Here is a 21416-nt window from a genome sequence, read left to right as displayed (position 1 = left end):
TTAAATTAAACAATTACATATTACTTCACTACCTTTTCTTCAGTAAAGCAAAATCGAGATTTACTCAGAAGTGTAATGAAGCAATAAATAAGTCCGATAGATTGAATGAACTGCGACGCATTTTATTCCCTTCGCATTTCCTAGAAGACTAAGTTGAATTTATTGTTTTTTAGTAAGTAATATCTTTCAGTGCTACAACAGCACTTGTATATACAATACACTCGATATAAAAATCTAATAATGTTGTCTTGTATTGTAAAATTATTTTTTATATATTACAAATTATTCTTGATTCAAAGTAACGTTTATTTCGAATACCTTCCGTAAAATAAATAGCTGTAAATTTACTCGCTACGAAAAACACAGCACATTTTATTTTCTAATCCATTTTGGTCATTATTGAAAAAGTCGCCAGCGATTAGATCTCTATGTACATACGCCAACGTTGTATTTAAGTTTTTTGCTTTTAATATTTATTCATGCTTTTTATATTATGAGTATCTTCGAATCTATCTAAAGATTAGAAGATACGTTAAATCAAGAATTCTGTAGCTAGTCCGTGCGTTCTAAACTAAAGGCGATTATCTCATCTACACTAAAACGGGACCAAGCTGAGTCACAGTCATTTTCGTGATTTGTTAACCGCTTTATTGCAATTTAACAAGGTTATCGTAGTCTTTACTGTATTGATAGTGATTTATATTATTTATATAAATATATAGGCAAGAAAAAAATCTTTCAGTAACACGATTTAAGTTATTTGTTCCATAGTTCGATCGCCAATAAAATCAAATACTAAACAGGTATACTATCATATTTTTTTAGAAGTTAGTTGTTAGTTACTTGTTTTGAAGAAAAAACATTATATAGGAAATGAGTATAACGCTAACATATATAGTTTTTTTCGAATCAGATAAAAGTTTATCGGGTATTGACAACATACTATTCTGAGCCAAATTCATTTCACAACTTCAATTAAACTACTGCTGTCACTTGTTCAACATCATCCTACTAATCATACTAATATTATAAATGCGAAAGTAAGGATGTGTGTGTGTTTGTTGCTCTTTCACGCAAAAACCACTGAACCGATTGCAATGAAATTTGGTACGTAGATAGCTGGACAACTGGAATAACATATAGGCAACTTTTTATCCCGATATTCCAACGGGCTACTGACTTACGCGGGTGAAACCGCGGGGCGCAGCTAGTAATTCATATAGAGAAAAATACACACAGTATAGACACATTAACCAAATGACTAACACATAGGTATATATAGTGGGTATATTGAGAAATTAGTAAAGCGCTTAAAGATAGGCCACTTTATCAAGAGCATCCGATCGCGACCGTATAACCGCAACCTACTTGGCTGGCGGCCGCTCAAATAATAGCTTCTGTTGACAACTATGCGGTTCATTGCTACACGATATGGGATCATACCTAATTACAGCTTTATCTACATATGTATAGATAAAAATCCTCTATTCCCGTGACGAAATCATGCATGAACAGCTGGACAGTTTGACCACACCGTGTAGTTTTTTTTTCTTACCCTAACAATACGGATGTCAAATAAAAGATCGTAGAAATACAATTACAATAAAACTAGAAAGTTGACAGTCACGTTTTTCGTTTTCACAAAAATATTCCTGGTTTTCACGCAGTTGACAGTTCGCGCGCAGTCGCTTGCAGGCACTGGATGATAGTCAAATCACATTGTAGCATTCGTCACAACAATATGCTTTCATATTTAAATATCTTGGATTCTTATTCCGTGAACGTGTTTCTACATCATATTACATTTATATGAAGTATAAAAATAAGGGGATATATTGCGAATTCAACTACGTTAAAAAAATGTAAAAAATTGACTTTTAAGAATACTGGCTTCTATATATTTGCATGTTACAAAAACTTTATAGTTTTGGAATAACATAAAATTTTTATAAAAGTATAACTTATGAAAGAAAATAATCTATTATGATGACTCTCACTCGTGTTTATTCAGAATCTAATCAAAATCCATTACATTCAGACAAATACTATCATACATATTGAAAAACTGTTGAAATAAAACCCATTTATTTTACATCCAACACACTCGTAGCATTTCAATTAAATACTGTTTTTATCTCAAATGCTTAACCATTTAATCTAATGGACGCTTTGCCCGAAGCAACGAGAAAAATTCATCGTACACGAAGCGTAGATAACTTTGTGGCAATAAAAGCTATCTATCCAATAATACATTCAATTAACGATAAAAGTTTTTACCTAGCGACCGAACGAATATCGTGAGGAAAAGTCACCATACGCAGCTTTATGAATATTTTGAAATGTCACTGCTGCTAATATAAATGCTTTTGATACTGTTCACAGTAAAACGTATTAAAATAATAGGTAATAAAAACATTTGAAAATTAATTAATTATATTTGCTAAGAAATTTGGTATTAAGAATCCTACATCCTATTTCATGGAATTGTACACCTATACAATGTATACCTATTAAAAATTTACGCATAACAAGTCAATTAAGTAGATTAAAAAAGCTACCTAAGGTGGAGTACATTAAATAACATGACAATAACCAATAATACTACAGTACAGTACTCACTACAGTACTCAGTTCGTTGCCTGCAAGTCTAATTTATAAGCCTTATTGCCTTATCTGGACGCCTTCCGTGCTGTACCTTTTTGTATAAGTATTGTTTCGTTACAGTATTTATGCACATCTTTTTTTCTATTATCAACATACCATAAGCTCCCGTCGCAATTTATCCAGCTCATGTGCCGAGGGCGGTGTGGGCTGGACCCGACCTCGCCGCAGCTCCTCCAGCTGCCTGGTTAACTCTTCCACCTTCGCCACCGCCACGGATAGCTCCTTTTCTTTCTCATTGAATAGCGCCCGTATTGACTCTAAATCACTTGCTGTAAGATAAATATATATAAATATTAAACAGGTGTTAATAGAAAATTAAATACTTTATATGTACTAATATTATAAAGAGATAAATTTTATAAATTTCTGAGTTTGTTACGTTGCAGGCCTAATCTCTGTATCTACTGAACTTTGTTTATATTGCCATTAGAAGTTATAGTTGATAACTTTCTTTTCAATCGTCTTGAAATTGGACTTTCGGCTTCCACTCCCCTGGGAACTTCTGAAATATACATCTATTTCACATTTTACTGAATTTGGAAGATCAAATACTCGGCCAACTTATTTTTTGCAACTATCAGTCCATGTTTTACTATAGCACGAATTCACCAAGTAACGATAATAACCTTTCAAATGTTTAAATAACTAATTAATATTCCCCTTGATCAAATGCTATTTCATTGCAATACTTGAAGCGGGAGTTGTTAGGACGAGAAGGATATCTGATGAGTATGTTTATTTTATATTTATACGATTTTCCGACAATCGCACAATGTGAGCAGCATAAATGATGCCTATAGTTGATAGAAAACGCTTTATTTAGACGCTAAATACATGCAAATCTTGAGAAAGTTTTGTATAAGTTGTTATTTATATTGCCAGATTTCACTACTAAATTTTGAAATATTGTCATTAGCTTTACCATAGATTTTAAAATTTTAATTATAAACTTATTTATCAAAACTTCTTACAACAACATTGAATCAATATACCTACCGTCAATCTCTAATTTAGATTCTAAATTATCCCAAATTCTATTAAAACACGATATTTATGCAAAACTCGCGAATAGGCGTTTCTTCATACTGACAAAGCTGGTTTCAGCTAATATGCGATAAATATTTGTGAAAACATTACAACGATTTTGGCAAAATAGGCTATCAATGACATCGAGGGGTTCCCGCATCATGTCTATTATGGAAGTGGTTTCGTGCAGGTTGGTTCTTGGAATCAAGTGCACTTAGGCTTAGAAGAGCACTCGATGGCTAGACCACTTGTAGTCTGGCCAATTCATAACATGTGAGCATATATAACATAATATTATTACATATGTGATATATTCTTTGTTATATACTACTATATCAGCTACTTATCCATATCCATTGATAAATGATGAATGTATCGATTTGGCTATGAATACATTTACATTTTCAAAAATTATAGTACGTATAATTTATGTATAATTTGAATCTTTGTCTCAAATTGTTTATCAAAGTTTTCGCATTAGTTGAAGAACTAATAATGCGTATAAAATGATATCCGTAGATATATATTTAATGGAGCACACAAAATTTTCCACTTCGTGTACATGGGCTAACAAATGATTAAGTTTATTTATTATCTTTATTATGATAAGGTTTATTGGGTGTATTACTATTAAATACCGCTTATTCCGAAGAATCAAGCTAATTCAATTTACAATTAGTTATTATTTGTATTAAAACTCTTTGGTATAATTCTAATAAACAGCTAAAAATAGTTCACAACAAAATGTACACGATAAATATAAGATATAACCACAGTATAATATTTATACCCAGATATAACCAAGCGTAAGATGTTTAATTATAGGGCACAATAAAGTCAGCTTATCGGTACAAGACAGCAGTTTGGGAAAGCCACTGAATGGAACCAGCTTTGCGGTTTCCACATGATGTATAGCTACGTTATCTGCAAGACCGTAAATTTATTAAAAGCCTTTTTATAATAACAATACGGCGATATTTTTTACGTACGATTCATTGCTTTCTTTTCGAATATATGTTTTGTTAACTAGTAGTTTTCCGCCCGCGGCTTCCTTCGCTGGCTTGGTCTATAAATTTTTGTACTTATGGGTTTTAGGCATCATAATATTATTTTAGCAAAGTATTTATCATACTATTTATTTATCCTACTTAGAAACCCTTTATTAATTTTTAAAGACCTATTAAATAACACATACTTGGTAACATATCTATGAGTTAATTATTTTATCCCCCCGTCATTTATTAATAGTCGCCCCTAAGTTTTTTTTTCAATCAAAACGTTGGCTATAAACTGAACTGAATATTGGTCTATCTCCATAAAAAACTTTGTCACAATCTGCTCATTGTTTTTTACGCGATTAACGCACATACAAACGGACAAACATAAAAGAAAATTAATACATTGTTTTGGGTTCTACAAAATACATATTGCATAGCAATTACTCTTTTAGAAAAAAAAATCATCAGAATGGTTATTATATTATATAAACCGTTTTATTATATTTATAGATTATTTATATACACATTATAACAACATAAATTCTAAAGTAACTTTGAACAATTTTATTTGAAGAATGGTTCAAACATAGATGGAACCTTCGAGATAGACGAAAGCTTCTTATTGTACCGTACCAAAATAAAACTTGAAGGAGGTAGTAAAGTGGGGAATAAGAATTCGTACGTTCGGAACGACTATCGCGCGATACAGTGAACTACAATTAAACCCACGTGCGAAAACTTTACTTTAAAAACAAGCTTGGAAATAATTATAAAATTGTTTGATATACTATTGCTTTCAATTTTTAGTTTTATAGCATTGAAATACTTTATAAATGAGTCTTTTTAACGATAAAAAATTTATTGTTACTTTAATCATTCGTCATTACTTTTAAAACTATATTAAAGAAACGCACGATGTTTGTTTTTATTAATAACAAACTATCGTCTCTTATATACTATACAAATCGTGTATATATTAAACTAAACGCGTTCCAGTTACATTAAAAGTACAGCTATTAAATATGTAGGTAAACAGCGTGTTGTCTAGTTTGTAAAAGGTATTACAGAATTAGGCCACAGTCAGCATATTTTATGGCACAAATGTTTCTCTAATGCAGAAGTCAACCAGACCAACTGCCGCAATACTATCGTCAAATAAGATTTGTTCTAGAAAGTACGCGAATTGTGATTAACACAAAGTCTGCTCAATTAAAAATGCATGAACAAAGTATAATGCGACACAATTTAAAACGCTTAAGACATGCCAACGCTACAATAACTCAAAGTGACGCAATAAAAAAGGAAACAAAGTTCCCGGAAGATTAAGTAGTTGCTGAAGAGGAAAGACAAGTCACTTTGTAACTCGAGTAACTAGATTCTTTGAGTTATACTTATTTCGCTTTATCTTTTTCGATACGATCGGATCGGACTCATTTCATACCTACATTATTGCTGTGATATAAAACGTATGTGTTTTTACACAATTTTTGTCTGATCTGATTATTATCACATGGATTTGTGATTTATTACATAAAATGTCATTGCATACAAGTGGATTACCAGAAAGTGCATTTGGTGTCGAATTTCTTTTAAACTTTTACAATTCAAGTTAACATAATATATATAGCCATAATTTTTACTCCACAATAAACCATTCATGCTAGTTTTGAGTGCGAATGCATATTTAAACACGCTTTAAAACCATTTGCAACCATTTTATGTTCCAATAAATTCAAAATTGCTGTTAAATAAGTCTTGCCTGGACGGCATGGAAATCGCGTATATCGGATCTAAAGTAAAAATTCACGAGGCTTAAAAATTTACATGGGATTTTCAGCAGCCTTCATCCTTTGTATCACAGAGCTATACGGTTTGTAGATTGACGCAAAAAGATCTGAATATTTGCAGTACAATTATTGGATATCACGTTTTAACAATGGGAATTGTTTCATTAAACATCTTTGACATTTACCTATTTGGTCCCAGTTCGCAAACCAAATTCATTTGCTACAGGGATAATCGAATTTTGATATTTCAACATAAACATTGAAATCGAACTGTCATGTTAGAAATTTAGTTTTACCTTGACTTAAGCTTCACCTACATGTCGATAATATTACAAAGAACGAATCCACGGGATTGCCCTTAAGGGCCCTTAATCAGCATAAATTCGTTTGCAAATTCGAGCGCAACTAATTAGTTGCTCTAGTAGTAATCATCATTTTGTGGCACGAACTTTTAGTGATTAGCCGAAACATTGTTGAACCCACTAAACTCCCCATTTTGAGCCCGAGCCCTGTGTTCCAGACCGCAAAAACATTTGCCAACATGAACTTGGCGAACAGACAGTTATAAATGGTTTTGCTCTTAAACGATTTGAATGAATAATGATCGTAGGTACATACACAGCAAATACATTTTTTGCATGTTTTCGGTACGCAACCTCTGAATATGTTACATGTGTAAGTAAAAGGTACATATAAGAAATAAATAACGCATATGAGTACAAAGACAAGTTGTGTATTCATTCGTGACATAAACTTCAATAAAAGCTCTGAAGCACAGTATTATTATACTATCTTATATACTATGAAAACATGTAAATATAATATTTCATATCTACATGTTTTCTGTCAAATATTTAGTTGGAAAAAAAATGTACAAATTTAAAGCGACTTAACTTGTAGTAGGTAACTAATGCATATATTACGTGCCGGACAGAGTTCTAGCATTAGTGAAATAAGCTTTCATTTCGGAACAAATTCAACGTGAATTCACGAAATTCAAGGTGCAGCGAACATTCCCGTGTTTAGAAATGGGAATCAAAGTGCCGTGGTCGAGAAATCGATAGTCAAGTAGATTCGAGTGCGTGACTTGTGTCGTATCACTTGAAGGGTGGTACGGTATCCCCTGTAATCGTATATGACTAAAAGGTTTTATATTTCCTAATTATAAATGTTTTTTTTTCGGATTCATATCTCCCGCCAAACACAAATTGCGAGAACCAAATGAGATATTGCATTAGGTATTTTAATAATAGTTATCAAAATATTAAATGGAATAGGTAGAGAACTCGTAAGGTTAGTTGTATTAACAATATTACCAACTTTGTCAAAGCAAATTCACTAAATAAAAAAATTAATTACTTTAATATGTTTGACAGCAGAATCAAAGCAGGATCTTGTAGCACAAGCGACAATTAATTCCTTGACATCACATCTAGTTACTTCCTAATACTAATATGAATCTCGAGACACCCCTATAGACCCCTCTTGAGCTTTTACGACCAGTGCATTAACCAGTAGTAATATTAAACAATGGGCTGTGATGACTCAGTGGTGAAGACCTCGGACTTAAAATCGACAAGTCGGGGTTCGAGACCAGGCGAGCGTGCAGGAAATAAATTGATTTTTCAATTTACCTGCGCATATGTAACATCACCAGTGCTCAAAACGGTGAAGAAAAACATCGTGAGGGAACCGGCATGTCTAAGAATCAAAAGTTCGACGACATCTGCCAACCCGCACTTGGCCATCGTGGAGGATTATGGCCTGAACCCTCATAGGAGGCAGCAGTGGGAACATATTTGGGCTGATGATGATAAAACAAGAAATTGTATACAAACACAACATATTCTATGTAAGTCCATTAACTTGATACTATATTCTCCTTACCTTGTTTCGCGGAAATCAAATATATCACGTTATTGCGGCTCTCATTTCTAAAATCAATTTGGAAAATAACCGACTTGGAACAAACTGTATCCATTGTAACTATCATTCTGGATCTTTATTTTATTGTCGTTCTCAGAACACTCATCTAGCGAAATCTTTTGGGAAACAGAGATTTCTTTAAGTAATTGGATATCGTGAATTTGAGAGACAAAGGTTCAAAACCCTTCTTAAATTGAACAATCTCCTCCGATAGCGTCGGATTTAAAGTAATCAAGAGAGATTGGGAAATAAAATGAGAATAAATCTCTGCATGGTTTCTCCACGAACGCCTATCCTTTCGTATAAATGTAGATTACGTTGAATTACCAATGAGAAACTTTCATCACATAAACCTGAAGAAATAAATTACCCACACAAATAAATGCACCATATAAGTCTTTTATAATACTTATTTGATCGCATCGTTTATCTTAAAGTCTTCTTAATGTCTATAAAGAAAAAAATATTAGGCCTGTTTTATTTTTCTATATCACCTACTTCTATATTTTAATTCAAACACTGTCAAAAACAGGAGAGAACGTTTCATGTATAAGCAACATTTTGCAAATAATTTTGTGAACATATCAACAGCTAAAGTTTCTAAAGTTATGATCGCTTTTCAATCAGTTTCACTTTGAACACGCTTCACTAGGTATGGAATACAGTAAGAAATTGCTTTCTCCCAATACACTATACAATACAGTGACTAGGATTTAAATTAACTTTTTAACCATATAAGTATTTATACATTAATTCCTTATTTAAAATTCCGAACATAAATAATAGTGGCCTTAAGATGTCTTACGCATTATCTTTAATATTAATAAACGATACACCAACTATGTTAACATACGTCGTGATATTAGACATTTTGTTAATTTTTTTTACTAACCACGTTGAGCTTCCATCGAACATCTATGTACAAATATACATATATGATTCTTGTAAACAACTCCAAACAACAATTTCAGAGCGGTCTAGCGAGTCCGCCCGGCTAAATATCGTTAGCTTTTTATCTTCCCAAGTTAATCCTATAATCCTTATGAAGTAAACAAAATAACTCTCCAACATTATTGCAATATCAAAACGTTTTCGCGGCATTTCAATGTTAAAAATATGATGAAATAAATTATTAGTATTTGGGTCGTATTTACAGATCAAGAGCATCTATTTTGAGTGCAGACTGCTTTTGACATTGGACTTGATTCATAATGCAATGGATGCACACTCATAATGAACTGAATTTGAATCACGGTCTATTTAGACTACTTATATATAATTAAATTAATAATGAATCAGTACAACCAATGTCAAAATTTGTTAAATTCCATTAAAAATGGGTGTAATATCCTAATAGTATCGCATACCATCTATATTGCAAAACAATATCCTAACGATATAGCAAATGACGTTATCAGAAGGAATGCGAAACTGTATATCCTTTTTGTTAATATTAGCATTTGATGTCCAATGTTAAAATTGCGTAACTACAAAATAGCAAGTACAGATGTGAAATTTCCAGTGAGCAAAAACTACACGTTTCGATGTTATGACAGTTCAGATCGGGATGTCAATTCATTTTCGCACTTTCCGCAATTCAAAGGCTTGTTACCATGGGTCTTAGCCCTGCAACAAATGCATCAAATGGAACAAAATTTAAACAATTCGTTCTATTTTCGATTTAGTAGAAGTTTTATAAGTTATGGAAACTTAGAAAAGTTTTTAGTTCAGTGCAGTTTTACTATCATGTGATAGTGAAAATAACGAATACTTCTAACGCCATTTTTTATCCTGCAACTTAAAGTTTATTATTCATTTGTATTGTCAAATACCTATATCTTCTATTTAAATAGGTTCAGAATGTATAATTTATATCAAGTTTCGTTACATTATTTACGCGTTTATGAATTTTATTTTAATATAATCAAGTAACGTCATCCAATCGTCCCGTAAGTTTAACATTGAATAAAAAACACCAACAAAATTGAATCGAAAATCGATTAGTCGCGTAACAAGAGAGCTATGAGCCAAAAAATTCTCACGTTTGAGTCAATTTTTGCGCGGAGCGAAAATTCATTTGATTCCAAACGAGCATTCGAGAGAACGGACTTGCACCGGTATTGAATAATGCTCCACCGCGCTGTTCTGATGTCCATGTGAAATTTCATTTTACATTTTCAATTTATCACTTACACTTTATTCAATATTACTGTTAAATGGAAACCTTATGTAACAAAATGACAAAAACATAATTTCAAAACTTAGCGCGAAAATACGAAACACTTCCAAAAAATTTCAATTGCTATATCATAATTATTAAAAATAAACTATTTACTTTCTTTTTATAACTGCAAGCCTATGGTACTGCAAAAGTTTGTATCTCCCACAAAAACATCAACAATTTGCAAACCAAACTCACGTATTCAACCCTCCATTCATGAAGCAAGATTTGTGCCCTGCATACTTGAAGTGTCATAGATAGCCGCAACCGGGCTCGAGGGAATGGACTGGATATTAATTGGGATTCAGATCGAAGATATCCAGTATGCCTGTAACTGATAATTACCAATGCGGGCTTGCATTTGAAAGCCAATTGGAGCTCGTCCATAACCTGGCTGGATGATATTCAGGCTTTGGTCAAAACAATTTGCGATCTGTGCTTGCTTTTAAAGCTACGTAAAATATATAGATTTATTATAACATAGTTATAACTATTTGATATATCAAATTCTATTAAAATGTTATCAAAAATCTTCCTGCTTTTATTTATGTATTAATCATAAAAGTTAATTTTTGTCTGGCTTCTATTTTAAGGATAAATACATTTTTTTTTAATTACGTCGTTTTATTTTAATTTTCAAAGGAACCGTGTTAATAGGTCCAAGTCATCTTGGCGTATAAGTGTTGCTCTAAATAGCAATAAGATTAAAATTTATTATGTTTTTCGATACTTCGCTGAAACAAAGTTAATTAACTTTCCCATTTTAATTTCACTGGAGGTCGTTGCGTAAATAAGGTATAAACTTCATCTCGATTTGACGACACTAGGTCCCAGGTGTGCTTTATTAGACCCTTCCAAATTTTACATTGAATTTTTTAAATTATTACTTTAGATCAGCATTCTTAAATCGAATTATGTCCCTGAATATAAAATCTGCTTACGACCCGTCCATCTGCTATAGCGATAAAAGATTTTTTTTATATCCATTTTGCACAGTATTCAGATGTAGTAAAGCTTGATATTATAAAACGTGGAATAATAAAAAGAAATTATATAATGGTAGCGTACTAATATTTGCTAGTGGCAAATGTTATATTAAACTCTTTACTCTGCATGAACTTTGTGAATTTAAAAAGCATTTATACTTCACAATTCCCAGAACTTTCTTAGCGCAAAGCAAATACCTATACTTTATAAAGTATAAAATAACCAACAATGACCAAGTTCGTTACAGCGAAAGAGAAAATAAGAGGATCATTACATCCTTCCTGTATAAACTGTAGCTTCGAAATAAACTATTTGTTAAAAACTTTCATCGATCGTACCCTCTGGCACTTCTAATTAATAATAAACGACGTTATCGATTTTCTGCCAATACGCCGATACGAAATTATACACGTACTAGAAATTTCTAGGCTATTTTTAAGATAGCAAAAGAGATGTTGACCATGAATAACGAAGACGAAATGAAAAAATAATACTGAATGCATAGCTTTTATGCATTTTTTGGGAATAGCCGAATGCACGGTATAAAGGATTTTAAGTGTGTATAAAATTCAAATGTCGGATTAAGATATTGTGGGAAGTGACGTGTATAAAACATTTGAATAACTTGGATATTGAATAATTTATCTTTACGTGTTTATACAATAAATACGTAGATTTTTATTACTGAGATGAAATAACGTGCAATAAAACAAAAGAAACTGCTCAGACTACGCTTTTAATCATATATTCATTTTTAGAGTCCGAAAAGTAAAAATATACAGAAATAAAACAGAACCTTATCCTGTTAAATATTTATTCAACAGAGGGCAGCTGTTTAGAAAAATATAAAAATGTGACTTAACGCTATTTACACATTTTGTGGCGAGCACATTATGTAAATGTATTGCGAAACAGTAAATTTTTATGAGCTAAAATAGCAAGCAGATTTTTATGTCATACAATTTGCGTTGCGAAACTAAAAATAATTTAAACATTGCGAAATTAAATGGTTATTGTTGCGTTTAGTATAACCCTAATCTTGTACCACAAACGAAAGCAGTTCCCAATTCGATCGTATTAATTTTATAACTCCGTTGGTTTTAAACCAATTGACGTGATTCTTTCTGTATTTGATAGGAAATTATCGTCGTTTGGTCCCATTGTTTAGAATTTGCTTTGGTACCCTCCCCAGGGACGTAGGCGAAAGAATTACTTCTAAACCTAAGTCACCGATAAAAAATCTTATAAACACTGTATAAGTATGGGTTAATCAATGTAATATGTACATTGTGTATCACATCTAATTAATTACTAGTATGTTACAATTAGACAATAACATACCCACTTCGATGATTTAGTGGCGAGTAATTGCCTATCAAAACTGTGTATATAAACATAAACTTATGTGTATCTTGAAGCGTTAATAATTTAGGTACTTTAAGTAATGTGTATGTGTATATTAAATAAAAATATAAAGGCGCGTGTTTTATCAAATACGTACATACGTCTACAATACCCCTGAACATTATTAACGTACTAAAGTAGTATTTTTAAAAACCCTTTATTCATGTCCAAATATGAATTGCATCTATTAAAAAATGGTGCATTAAAAGCCATAAAATGTATTAAAGAAAATCGCTTGCTATTTGATCTTTTAATTTTTACAAACTATCAAAAGTTCTAGCGGTTTTAAATCGACTCTTATTTCATAATACATAGGGTATGTTGTTACAAAAGCGTAAGGCTAACCACAGATGGGCCAGTCATTAGTCAGTGGTAAGATATTATAACTATATTTAGCCAAGTTGGGTCGGGTCGCGGAGTATGCACATTAATTCGCAGATTAACCATCTCACTTCGTAACTGCTAGAGTTATTATAATTTAATTTATAATACAGTAACAAGGGAGAAGTGAATATTATGTACGTATTGTTACGAATCTTAACGCATAGTTAATGTCTACTATAAATCTAAAAAAATATCGAATAATGTATAATCTTTAAACTTTGTATATAAAATAGACTTCCCAAAATATCTTTACTAATAACTAAACGTATTGAAATTCGTATGCCATTAGTGAAAACTCACGAAACCAAATATGTAAAGAGACAATAAATCGAACAAATGGACTCGAACATAATGATTGTATCGCATTCAATCCTCCCCCAATCCTCTACGTCAATGAACAAACCATCAATTTGTACTTAATTGATGGAAATACAATAAATTAAACCAGAATTAAAATGATTGCCGATGCAGCGTGATTATAAATATACATAATTGATATTTTTGGCGACTCGTCCAATCGCCGCTATATTAGGGACCGTTGAAAATAATTAATACGAGGTTTATTTTCATGTTGTGAAATGACCATTGTACAATTATATCTACCAATTAATAATCGTTAAACTCGTCTCATGGGCCATCATAAATCCCTAAAGTATGTTTTATATACTTTATGTAGGTGAAATTATTAGAAATCAAAAGAAAGATTGCTTATGGCACATAACATAATTAGAATACCTTAAGTTATATTATTAGAATATACAAAAATGTGACCCATTTTAATATTAAGTATGCATGGTGTTATCGGAACAATGCAAAAATGAATTTATTATGTACTCACTAAGAGCTATATTAGTTTGTTTGTTTCTATCGAGCTGTCCTCGCAGCGCCCGTAGCCTGCGTAGTTTCTGTTCTTGAGCCTCTACGCGCTCGCGCAACCTTCGTAGCCGTTCACCTTCTACTGCCACCTAAACGAAATAACACATATTTAATATAGTACCAAATACTTATTACAATAAAAATTCAACTAATTCTTTCATACGAGTTTTTAAAAAATCATAGCACATTTATTTTATTAAATAATTTATACAAGAAGTATTTTACATATGTCTTTAATTCTCATTAAATTCATACTGCATAATCGCAAAATGATCATACGAAATATAAGTAACACGTATATTTACTATTATAGATAAGTACAAAGCTGCAATACCATTGTTTCGCGAAGAAATAAATCTAAAAATGCCAAATAATTGAACTATTTATCTTCAACAGAGCAAACAATACAATTAGGTACGCAATTCTCTCTCACGCAGATAAAATATTCCCACTCCCGAGATTTTAAAAATGAATACAGCGGGAAAGGATAATTTATTCCGCTCGAAAGCCGACAATGCCAATCTTGTTTATGTTATAGCGGTATTTATTGCGTGCGAACTTTATTTCTTTTAGGCAAACGATAAATATCGCATTAGGGTAACGGGCCGCCTCCCGACTTGGAGATTTATTAAGTCCGGATTCTAAATTATATTCATTTTATCGCTGCGAGAATTTACAAAGAAAGTCCGAAATTGGGAATTAAGGTATAAAGGACAAATTGTATCCCTTTCTATTTTTGCATCTGGCCCGCTGAGTATCATTACCCTTTAGATGTTTGTTCTTATATTTTTGATAAAAAAGATTTTACAATTGAAAAAAAATGTTCACTGGCAAAATAACATTTTAAAATGACAAAGATATTTTTCTACTTGAAATTCTGTAAGGCAGCCGAAAGAAGTGGGCAAACTTAGATGTAACAATGAAGCTCATTTTATATTTCGCTTCAAATTTTGTCATAGCATTTACCAGAAATTCGAGTTAAGCTGTGAATATCCTACAGCTTCTCTGTATCTCTATAACGGATCTAGAATTGTAAATGTTGTATTTTAAATGAGATTTAAAATTAGAATTTTCAAACGCGCTTCCTCTTTTATATTATTTCTTTATTCCTATTGTAATTCGTCACCCCTTCTTATTTTTATTTAATTTTTGCGCGGAGTTAAATCTGCAATTTCCAATTGAAGTTAGTTGAATAAGTTAGATAACTTACGATTAGGTGTGTTCTAAAACATAATTTATAGGTCCATAATGTAAATACGTCTTATCCTTACCACGCTATACCTTCAGACGCTACCGCCATAGCAATATAGTACAACTTTTAGGTACTTTTGGGCCGCATTTTTCTTTCACATTTAATTGCAAAGACAACATCTACCAAGACCTCATGTTTATGCCCAATACAAATTTATAACACAATACAACAACGAAGTTTTAACATATAAAAACATGGTTTATAGCACAAATTACTTGTGAATTTAGACACTTCATTTCAATGACAATCAGTTACAAATAAAGAACGAAACTTCGTGTTTATTTACGTCTGTTTATTGCATTGAAAGCTCAGCAAAAATCAATATAACATGTATCGAACATAATTCTTATGTATCGGAATTCCTCCAAGCAAAACGTATACAGCTGTTGGCAAGCGTGTTGTTAGCTAAGACGTTACAAGTTCAGTCAACAACACGATACATGCTATTGTCATACGGATCGGAATATTGAGGATATACGATATATTATATAAGGGAAGATTTGCTTGTGACATTCAAACATTTTCAATTCAACTTTAGGAAGCGAGACTCGAAAATTTAGGGTATCCGAAATGTATTGAATGCGTTTGTTTATATCATTGTTACATATTGTATTATTATTAATTTGATAATGTATTTATTTTGCTACTTTCTAAATACCGTATTAAAAATAAAGGTGCCAATAAATTGATGAAACTGTAAACCCAGTTAATAGAAATTAATTTACATCAAACCGTTTTAAGTTTAAAAGAGCTGAAAATGTAATTATTTCAATTTAGTTGTTCGCTAACAAGTTATACAAATCGTCATTGAACAGAAAGGTATTAAATAATTTTCTCAAAATCTCTGCCGAATGTAAGAATCAACTAATAAAAGAAAACAATTAATTCAAAAATGTGAATTCATATTTATTTATAGACGGAGTACAACTCGAATTTAAGCCTTCCACTAACATTTTTTATTAATTTCAGAACGTGCCTTAAATATTTTTAAAAACTTTCATTTCTCGTTTAGCGGTCTGCTTCCATTTCGTACAAATTAGTTATACTGTGGTTATTTTAATCTATTCTTCTTCTGTAATATCTTGGCAAGATAAATTATCATTTATTTCTGTTGTGATTTCATTGACTTATTTTTATTTACATTAGAATTTTTTGTTTATTATATTCCAATGTTTATTTATGTTTGACTTCAATATCCAATACGCATTCAATGATAAGAAAATTAAAGACTGTTTAATAAACAGCGCCGTAAAAAAGCAAGGATCTTAATTAAACGGCTGATTAATGTTGTTGTTTTTACAAAATTATACCTATTATTATATAAATTTTTTCACGGAAACGTATAAACATCATTTAAACATGTAAATGAATATTTTAATATAAAGAGTTCGAATAAAACCTGCTTTGAATTTAAACACAAACGTAATTTGCAGTGGAGTTTCAAAAAATTCAAAGTCTGATAAAACGAAAAGGGACAAAACTAAATGTTATTAAGGAAAAACGTAAAGCATTTCAAAGTACGAGAAAAGCTTATCCCCTTAATTAAGTAAGCTTTACCTTTTAGGCGAGAACTCTCAATACTTTTTCCTTATTAAATAATACTGACATACGGAGTAGTGAAGTAAAGTTCAAACGGACGTAGCTACTGGAAAAGATTGGTAGAATGGCACCACGAGTTATATAATGAATAATTATCGTGATAAAATTATTTAAAATAAACCGACCTTCGCATACAACAAATGTTTCATACCAAAGCGAGGTTTGCAGAATTTCAGCTCCAATGGTCGAAAATAAAAGGTTAAATAGATTAACACGATACTATGAAAACAATAATAATATTAAATGTTTTTATTTGAAGGTTTGATACTTTACTTATTAAGGAAATTTTAACGTTTCTTAGAAACAATGAATTTAATGCTTTAGTAGGTAGTCTGTATACCATAATAGAATGTGTTAGGTCTTATAATGCATTAATTAATTAGTCAATATATAATAGTACCTACTAATGATTTTTCATAGAAGGTACTTCTTAAGAATTATTACAAACGCCCACTATTTCTCCGCAACGCAGATGTGCTCGGATAATGACTAAGTTCGACGTAGCTTCCACTCTGTCTAGGTATAATGGGAATAGGACCCAGTTATCTGTAGTACAAGAACTATACAACATTATGCGGGTCTACATCCAGCACCTTTACCCAAATTTTAGTATTCGTAACATCAAAATTTTTTGATCCAATCAAATGTAAGTATATGATATAGTTGAACAGTTTTTATCTTTTTTTTTGTAATTATTCTTATACGTTAAAGTTTTAAATATTATTTGTTGTTTTTGTAAACAAATTGAAATCTACCGCAGTAATAAGTCTATCCTCATCCTTTGTTATCAATATAAATCTTCATTTCAAGATACACGTCCGCAGTTTTAGCGCACGTTCCTCTCGATCTTATTAAGCTGTTAAATGGCATTACTTGTTTTAAGCTTATTTGATAGGATTTCGCTCGTTCTTCCACACCGCTAATAACCCCTGTTTATGCAAGTGCCGACAACATATTTACGAATTAATTATCTTCCCAAAATATTTGCATATTTTAGCGATGACAGCGTTTTGATTTTAACGTTTTTGTTATGGTCTTAATTTTTACATTCAAATGCTTATTGTATTTTATGTTTATAGTTTATAAAGCTTTCTTCTTTAAATATACGAACGATAAGATTATTTAGATTTAATTTTAACAAACAGTTACAATCGTTGTTTAGTTCTGTTTAGATACAGTGGGTACCCAAGGCTCTTTATGTAAATACTTTTATTTTCCATAAAACCGATATCATATCTTCACACATTGATTCGATTCCCTGGTTTTAATTTACGAAGTATATAAAGGTGTCGAGGAAGATTGAAGCTAGCTGGTTTACACAAAGATTGGATGAACAAACTTTGCTTTATCGACTGTTATAATAGAAGCAATCATACTCTAGCGAGCGGGAGCGATATTGAACATCGGTTTTTATAAAACTTTAGCAGAAATTTTACTTAGACAATATTTTTTATAAATTAAACATCGAAATATGATCGAAAAAACCGTTTAGGTTAGAGAAGTTTGTGTCCGAGAATTTCATTATTAATTTATTGAAGTATTTTCAATTTAATAAAATACAAAAATAGTACAAACATAGCTATGTTTTCGCTGAATTTCAAAGAAATATCAAAAGAAAGCATAAACCCGAAAATATACTAGAACGATGTTGTTTTTGTTCCTACGTTATTGTATAACTTTATTTAAGGATTATGTGTGTTTACTTATATTTTAGAATATTACAGTAATTCGCATCGTCTGATAATTGTGTGTTCATTGATATGTTTAATTAATCTAATCCACAATAAAATGAAAGATTTCCTACTATTTATTTTCAACTCGCATAAAGATCGCATCTCGCTCATACTAAGTGTTCTAGAGCTTAAGTAATCGCATAGTATTTACCCGTTAACGTTTGCATTCAGTATAATTCCATTTACTGGGTTTAGTAGCTTTCAAGAGCATTAAATAATTTATTGCGTAAGTAGAAATCAATAATTTAAACATTTACGCTCTGGAATAATTTAAATCGAAGCTTCTACGACATTGTTCATCAGTAGTTTTCCTTTTGGTGATTTTATAACTCGTTTACTTTTTATTTTCGCATTTTCTACTCAAAAAGTTCTGCTAGGCAAAAACGCTGATAAAAATGTACCTATTAGAACAAATAAAATGATCCTAATAAATATTAATAGATGCTTCACTCACAACCATTTATAACTGTGAATAAAAATAATGAAAAAATAAATAAATTGCTATTCCTTAAACAAACGTTCATTATCACTACGCGAAGTAAAAAATGAGCTATTAATATTGTTCAGTCAGTCACGTTTCCCATCTACTTCAGGCTTTACACCCTCAATACATACTGATTTTGCCTAAAATTGAACTCTAGTATTGCGTTAAACTTATACAAAATACTCGCTACGAATCGTTCGAAACGTAAAGAATCAATGTTAGTAAAGTTACAAACCCGTTAAAAGTTCACTCACCTGATGCTGGCGTGCCTCCTGCTGCTTCAAGTACCGCAGCCGCTGTTCCTTGGCGCACAGCAGCTGGTGCTGCGTGTCGATCTGCTGCTGCTGGCGGAGCGCCATCGCGCGCAGCTCACCGAGCGTCAGCTCCACCCCTTCCCCCAACTGGAGACAAATAAACGCAATTCATTAACTTTAGCGTTTATAATATGTATTACAGGAAGGCATAAAAAGTAAGCATATTATTACAGTGGCGTATTATTATTATTATAGTCATTGTGTCCTGGGTACTAGAAATGATTTGGTTCCACATAGGTACTATAACTATTGGATACGCATAAGTATTATAATAAACACGCGATGTTGTAAAAATGATACAATCCTATCCTACTATACTTATACTTCCTTCCTACTAATATCATAAATGCGAAAGTTTGTAGGGATGTGTGTGTTTGTTGCTCTTTCACGCAAAAGCTATTGAACCGATTACAATGAAATTTAGTACGTAGATAGCTGGACAACTAGAATCACATATAGGCCACTTTTTATCCCGATATTCCTACGGGATTCGGACTTACGCGGATGAAACCGCGGGGGGAAGCTAATTTTAGATAAATCCGGATTTATAGATTTCATCAACATCGAAGATCGAGTAGATGGACTTAATCGTAAACTGAAACACTCATAGGTACCGCTAAAACATAAATTAAGCCAAATAGACTTTTTCATTTTTCATAATCGAGATATACCCTGGTATAACTTTTATCTTTAATTATCAATATTTAAGTTAGACATTTTAGTATAAATAATGCTTCCGTGTTATTTCAATATTACAAAATAAATAAATCCTCTTCATACATTCATATCCATGCAACTAGGTCATTTAGTTATTGCGTAGGTACTTGTAACATATACATTCATTTATAATGTATAATAAGTAAAGCATTTGAAAACGGTTTTATTCTGTCATAAACGTATTATTTATTTGTATTTCAATGAGGTAGATTATTATATTATAGCAAAAGAAACAAAAATTAAAAAATATTATGTTGAGATATCACGATGTGCCTTCCGATTCCACCAAGAAAAAAATTAGGAAAAATTGTTGATTCCAGGTTAAATGGAAATTTTCTATTCTAAGAAAATTCAACTTGGTCCAACTTTTAAATGGAGAGTAGGGTTTAACTTAAACGCTAATCTTACAAAACCTTGTGGGATACTTAAGTCTTTACAAGACAGCATTTGCTACATAATAGGTACTACACACTAAACTAATTGTATATACTAATAATAAAAAGAAAAGTTTTTTTATGTTATTGCGATAGCTGAGCTGGTGGTTCGCCTGATGGTAAGCGATCACCACCGCCCATGAACATTCGGGAAAAAGCGGATAGCGTATTCGCAGAGGTAGTGCCTCTGCGAATACGCTTCCCGCTTTTCAGGGGTAAGGAATGGAAAGAACTGACGGGAAAGAAGGAATGGACTGGGAAGATCACACGCCACACGCCAGTCACACGCCGGATTTCTATGGTGCGAGCTAGCCCAACTCGTACCGAAGCATGCTCGACTCCCACAAAAACAGTATATTTGTTTCTTTGAACGCGTTAATCTCAGTAACTGCTGGACCGATTTCAAATGTTATTTCACCGTTGGATACGGACGTAATCGTTAAGTGCTATCTATGGCTATATTTGAACCACGAGCGTAGCAGGGGTGGACCTCTAGTAACTACCTTGTCTTACAATAAATTTGAACCCACGTGCCGTAGCCAGTAATAGTACTAGTAACATAAAATTAAAAGCGCGTCTTTCAACGTAATACAATTTTTTTGGTTTTATT

General features: G+C 31.8%; 1 protein-coding gene across 7 annotated transcripts in view; it reads right to left on the bottom strand.

Annotated features, from left to right (window-relative positions):
• The window catches only part of LOC119833138 (apoptosis-stimulating of p53 protein 1), a 175965-nt gene that overhangs the window by 8700 nt on the left and 145849 nt on the right, over positions 1-21416 (bottom strand). For all 7 annotated transcript variants that reach the window (XM_038357054.1, XM_038357057.1, XM_038357053.1 and 4 more), the window contains 3 exons: positions 19596-19742; positions 14236-14362; positions 2761-2933 (listed from right to left, as the gene is read on the bottom strand). In XM_038357054.1, coding sequence (XP_038212982.1) covers positions 2761-2933; positions 14236-14362; positions 19596-19742 — 447 coding nt within the window. The remainder of the gene's footprint in view (positions 1-2760; positions 2934-14235; positions 14363-19595; positions 19743-21416) is intronic.

This window comes from Zerene cesonia, chromosome 16, assembly GCF_012273895.1.
Source record: "Zerene cesonia ecotype Mississippi chromosome 16, Zerene_cesonia_1.1, whole genome shotgun sequence".
NCBI lineage: Eukaryota > Metazoa > Arthropoda > Insecta > Lepidoptera > Pieridae > Zerene > Zerene cesonia.
Note: the sequence above shows the minus strand (reverse complement) of the source record. Positions and strands in the feature narration are given on the sequence as shown.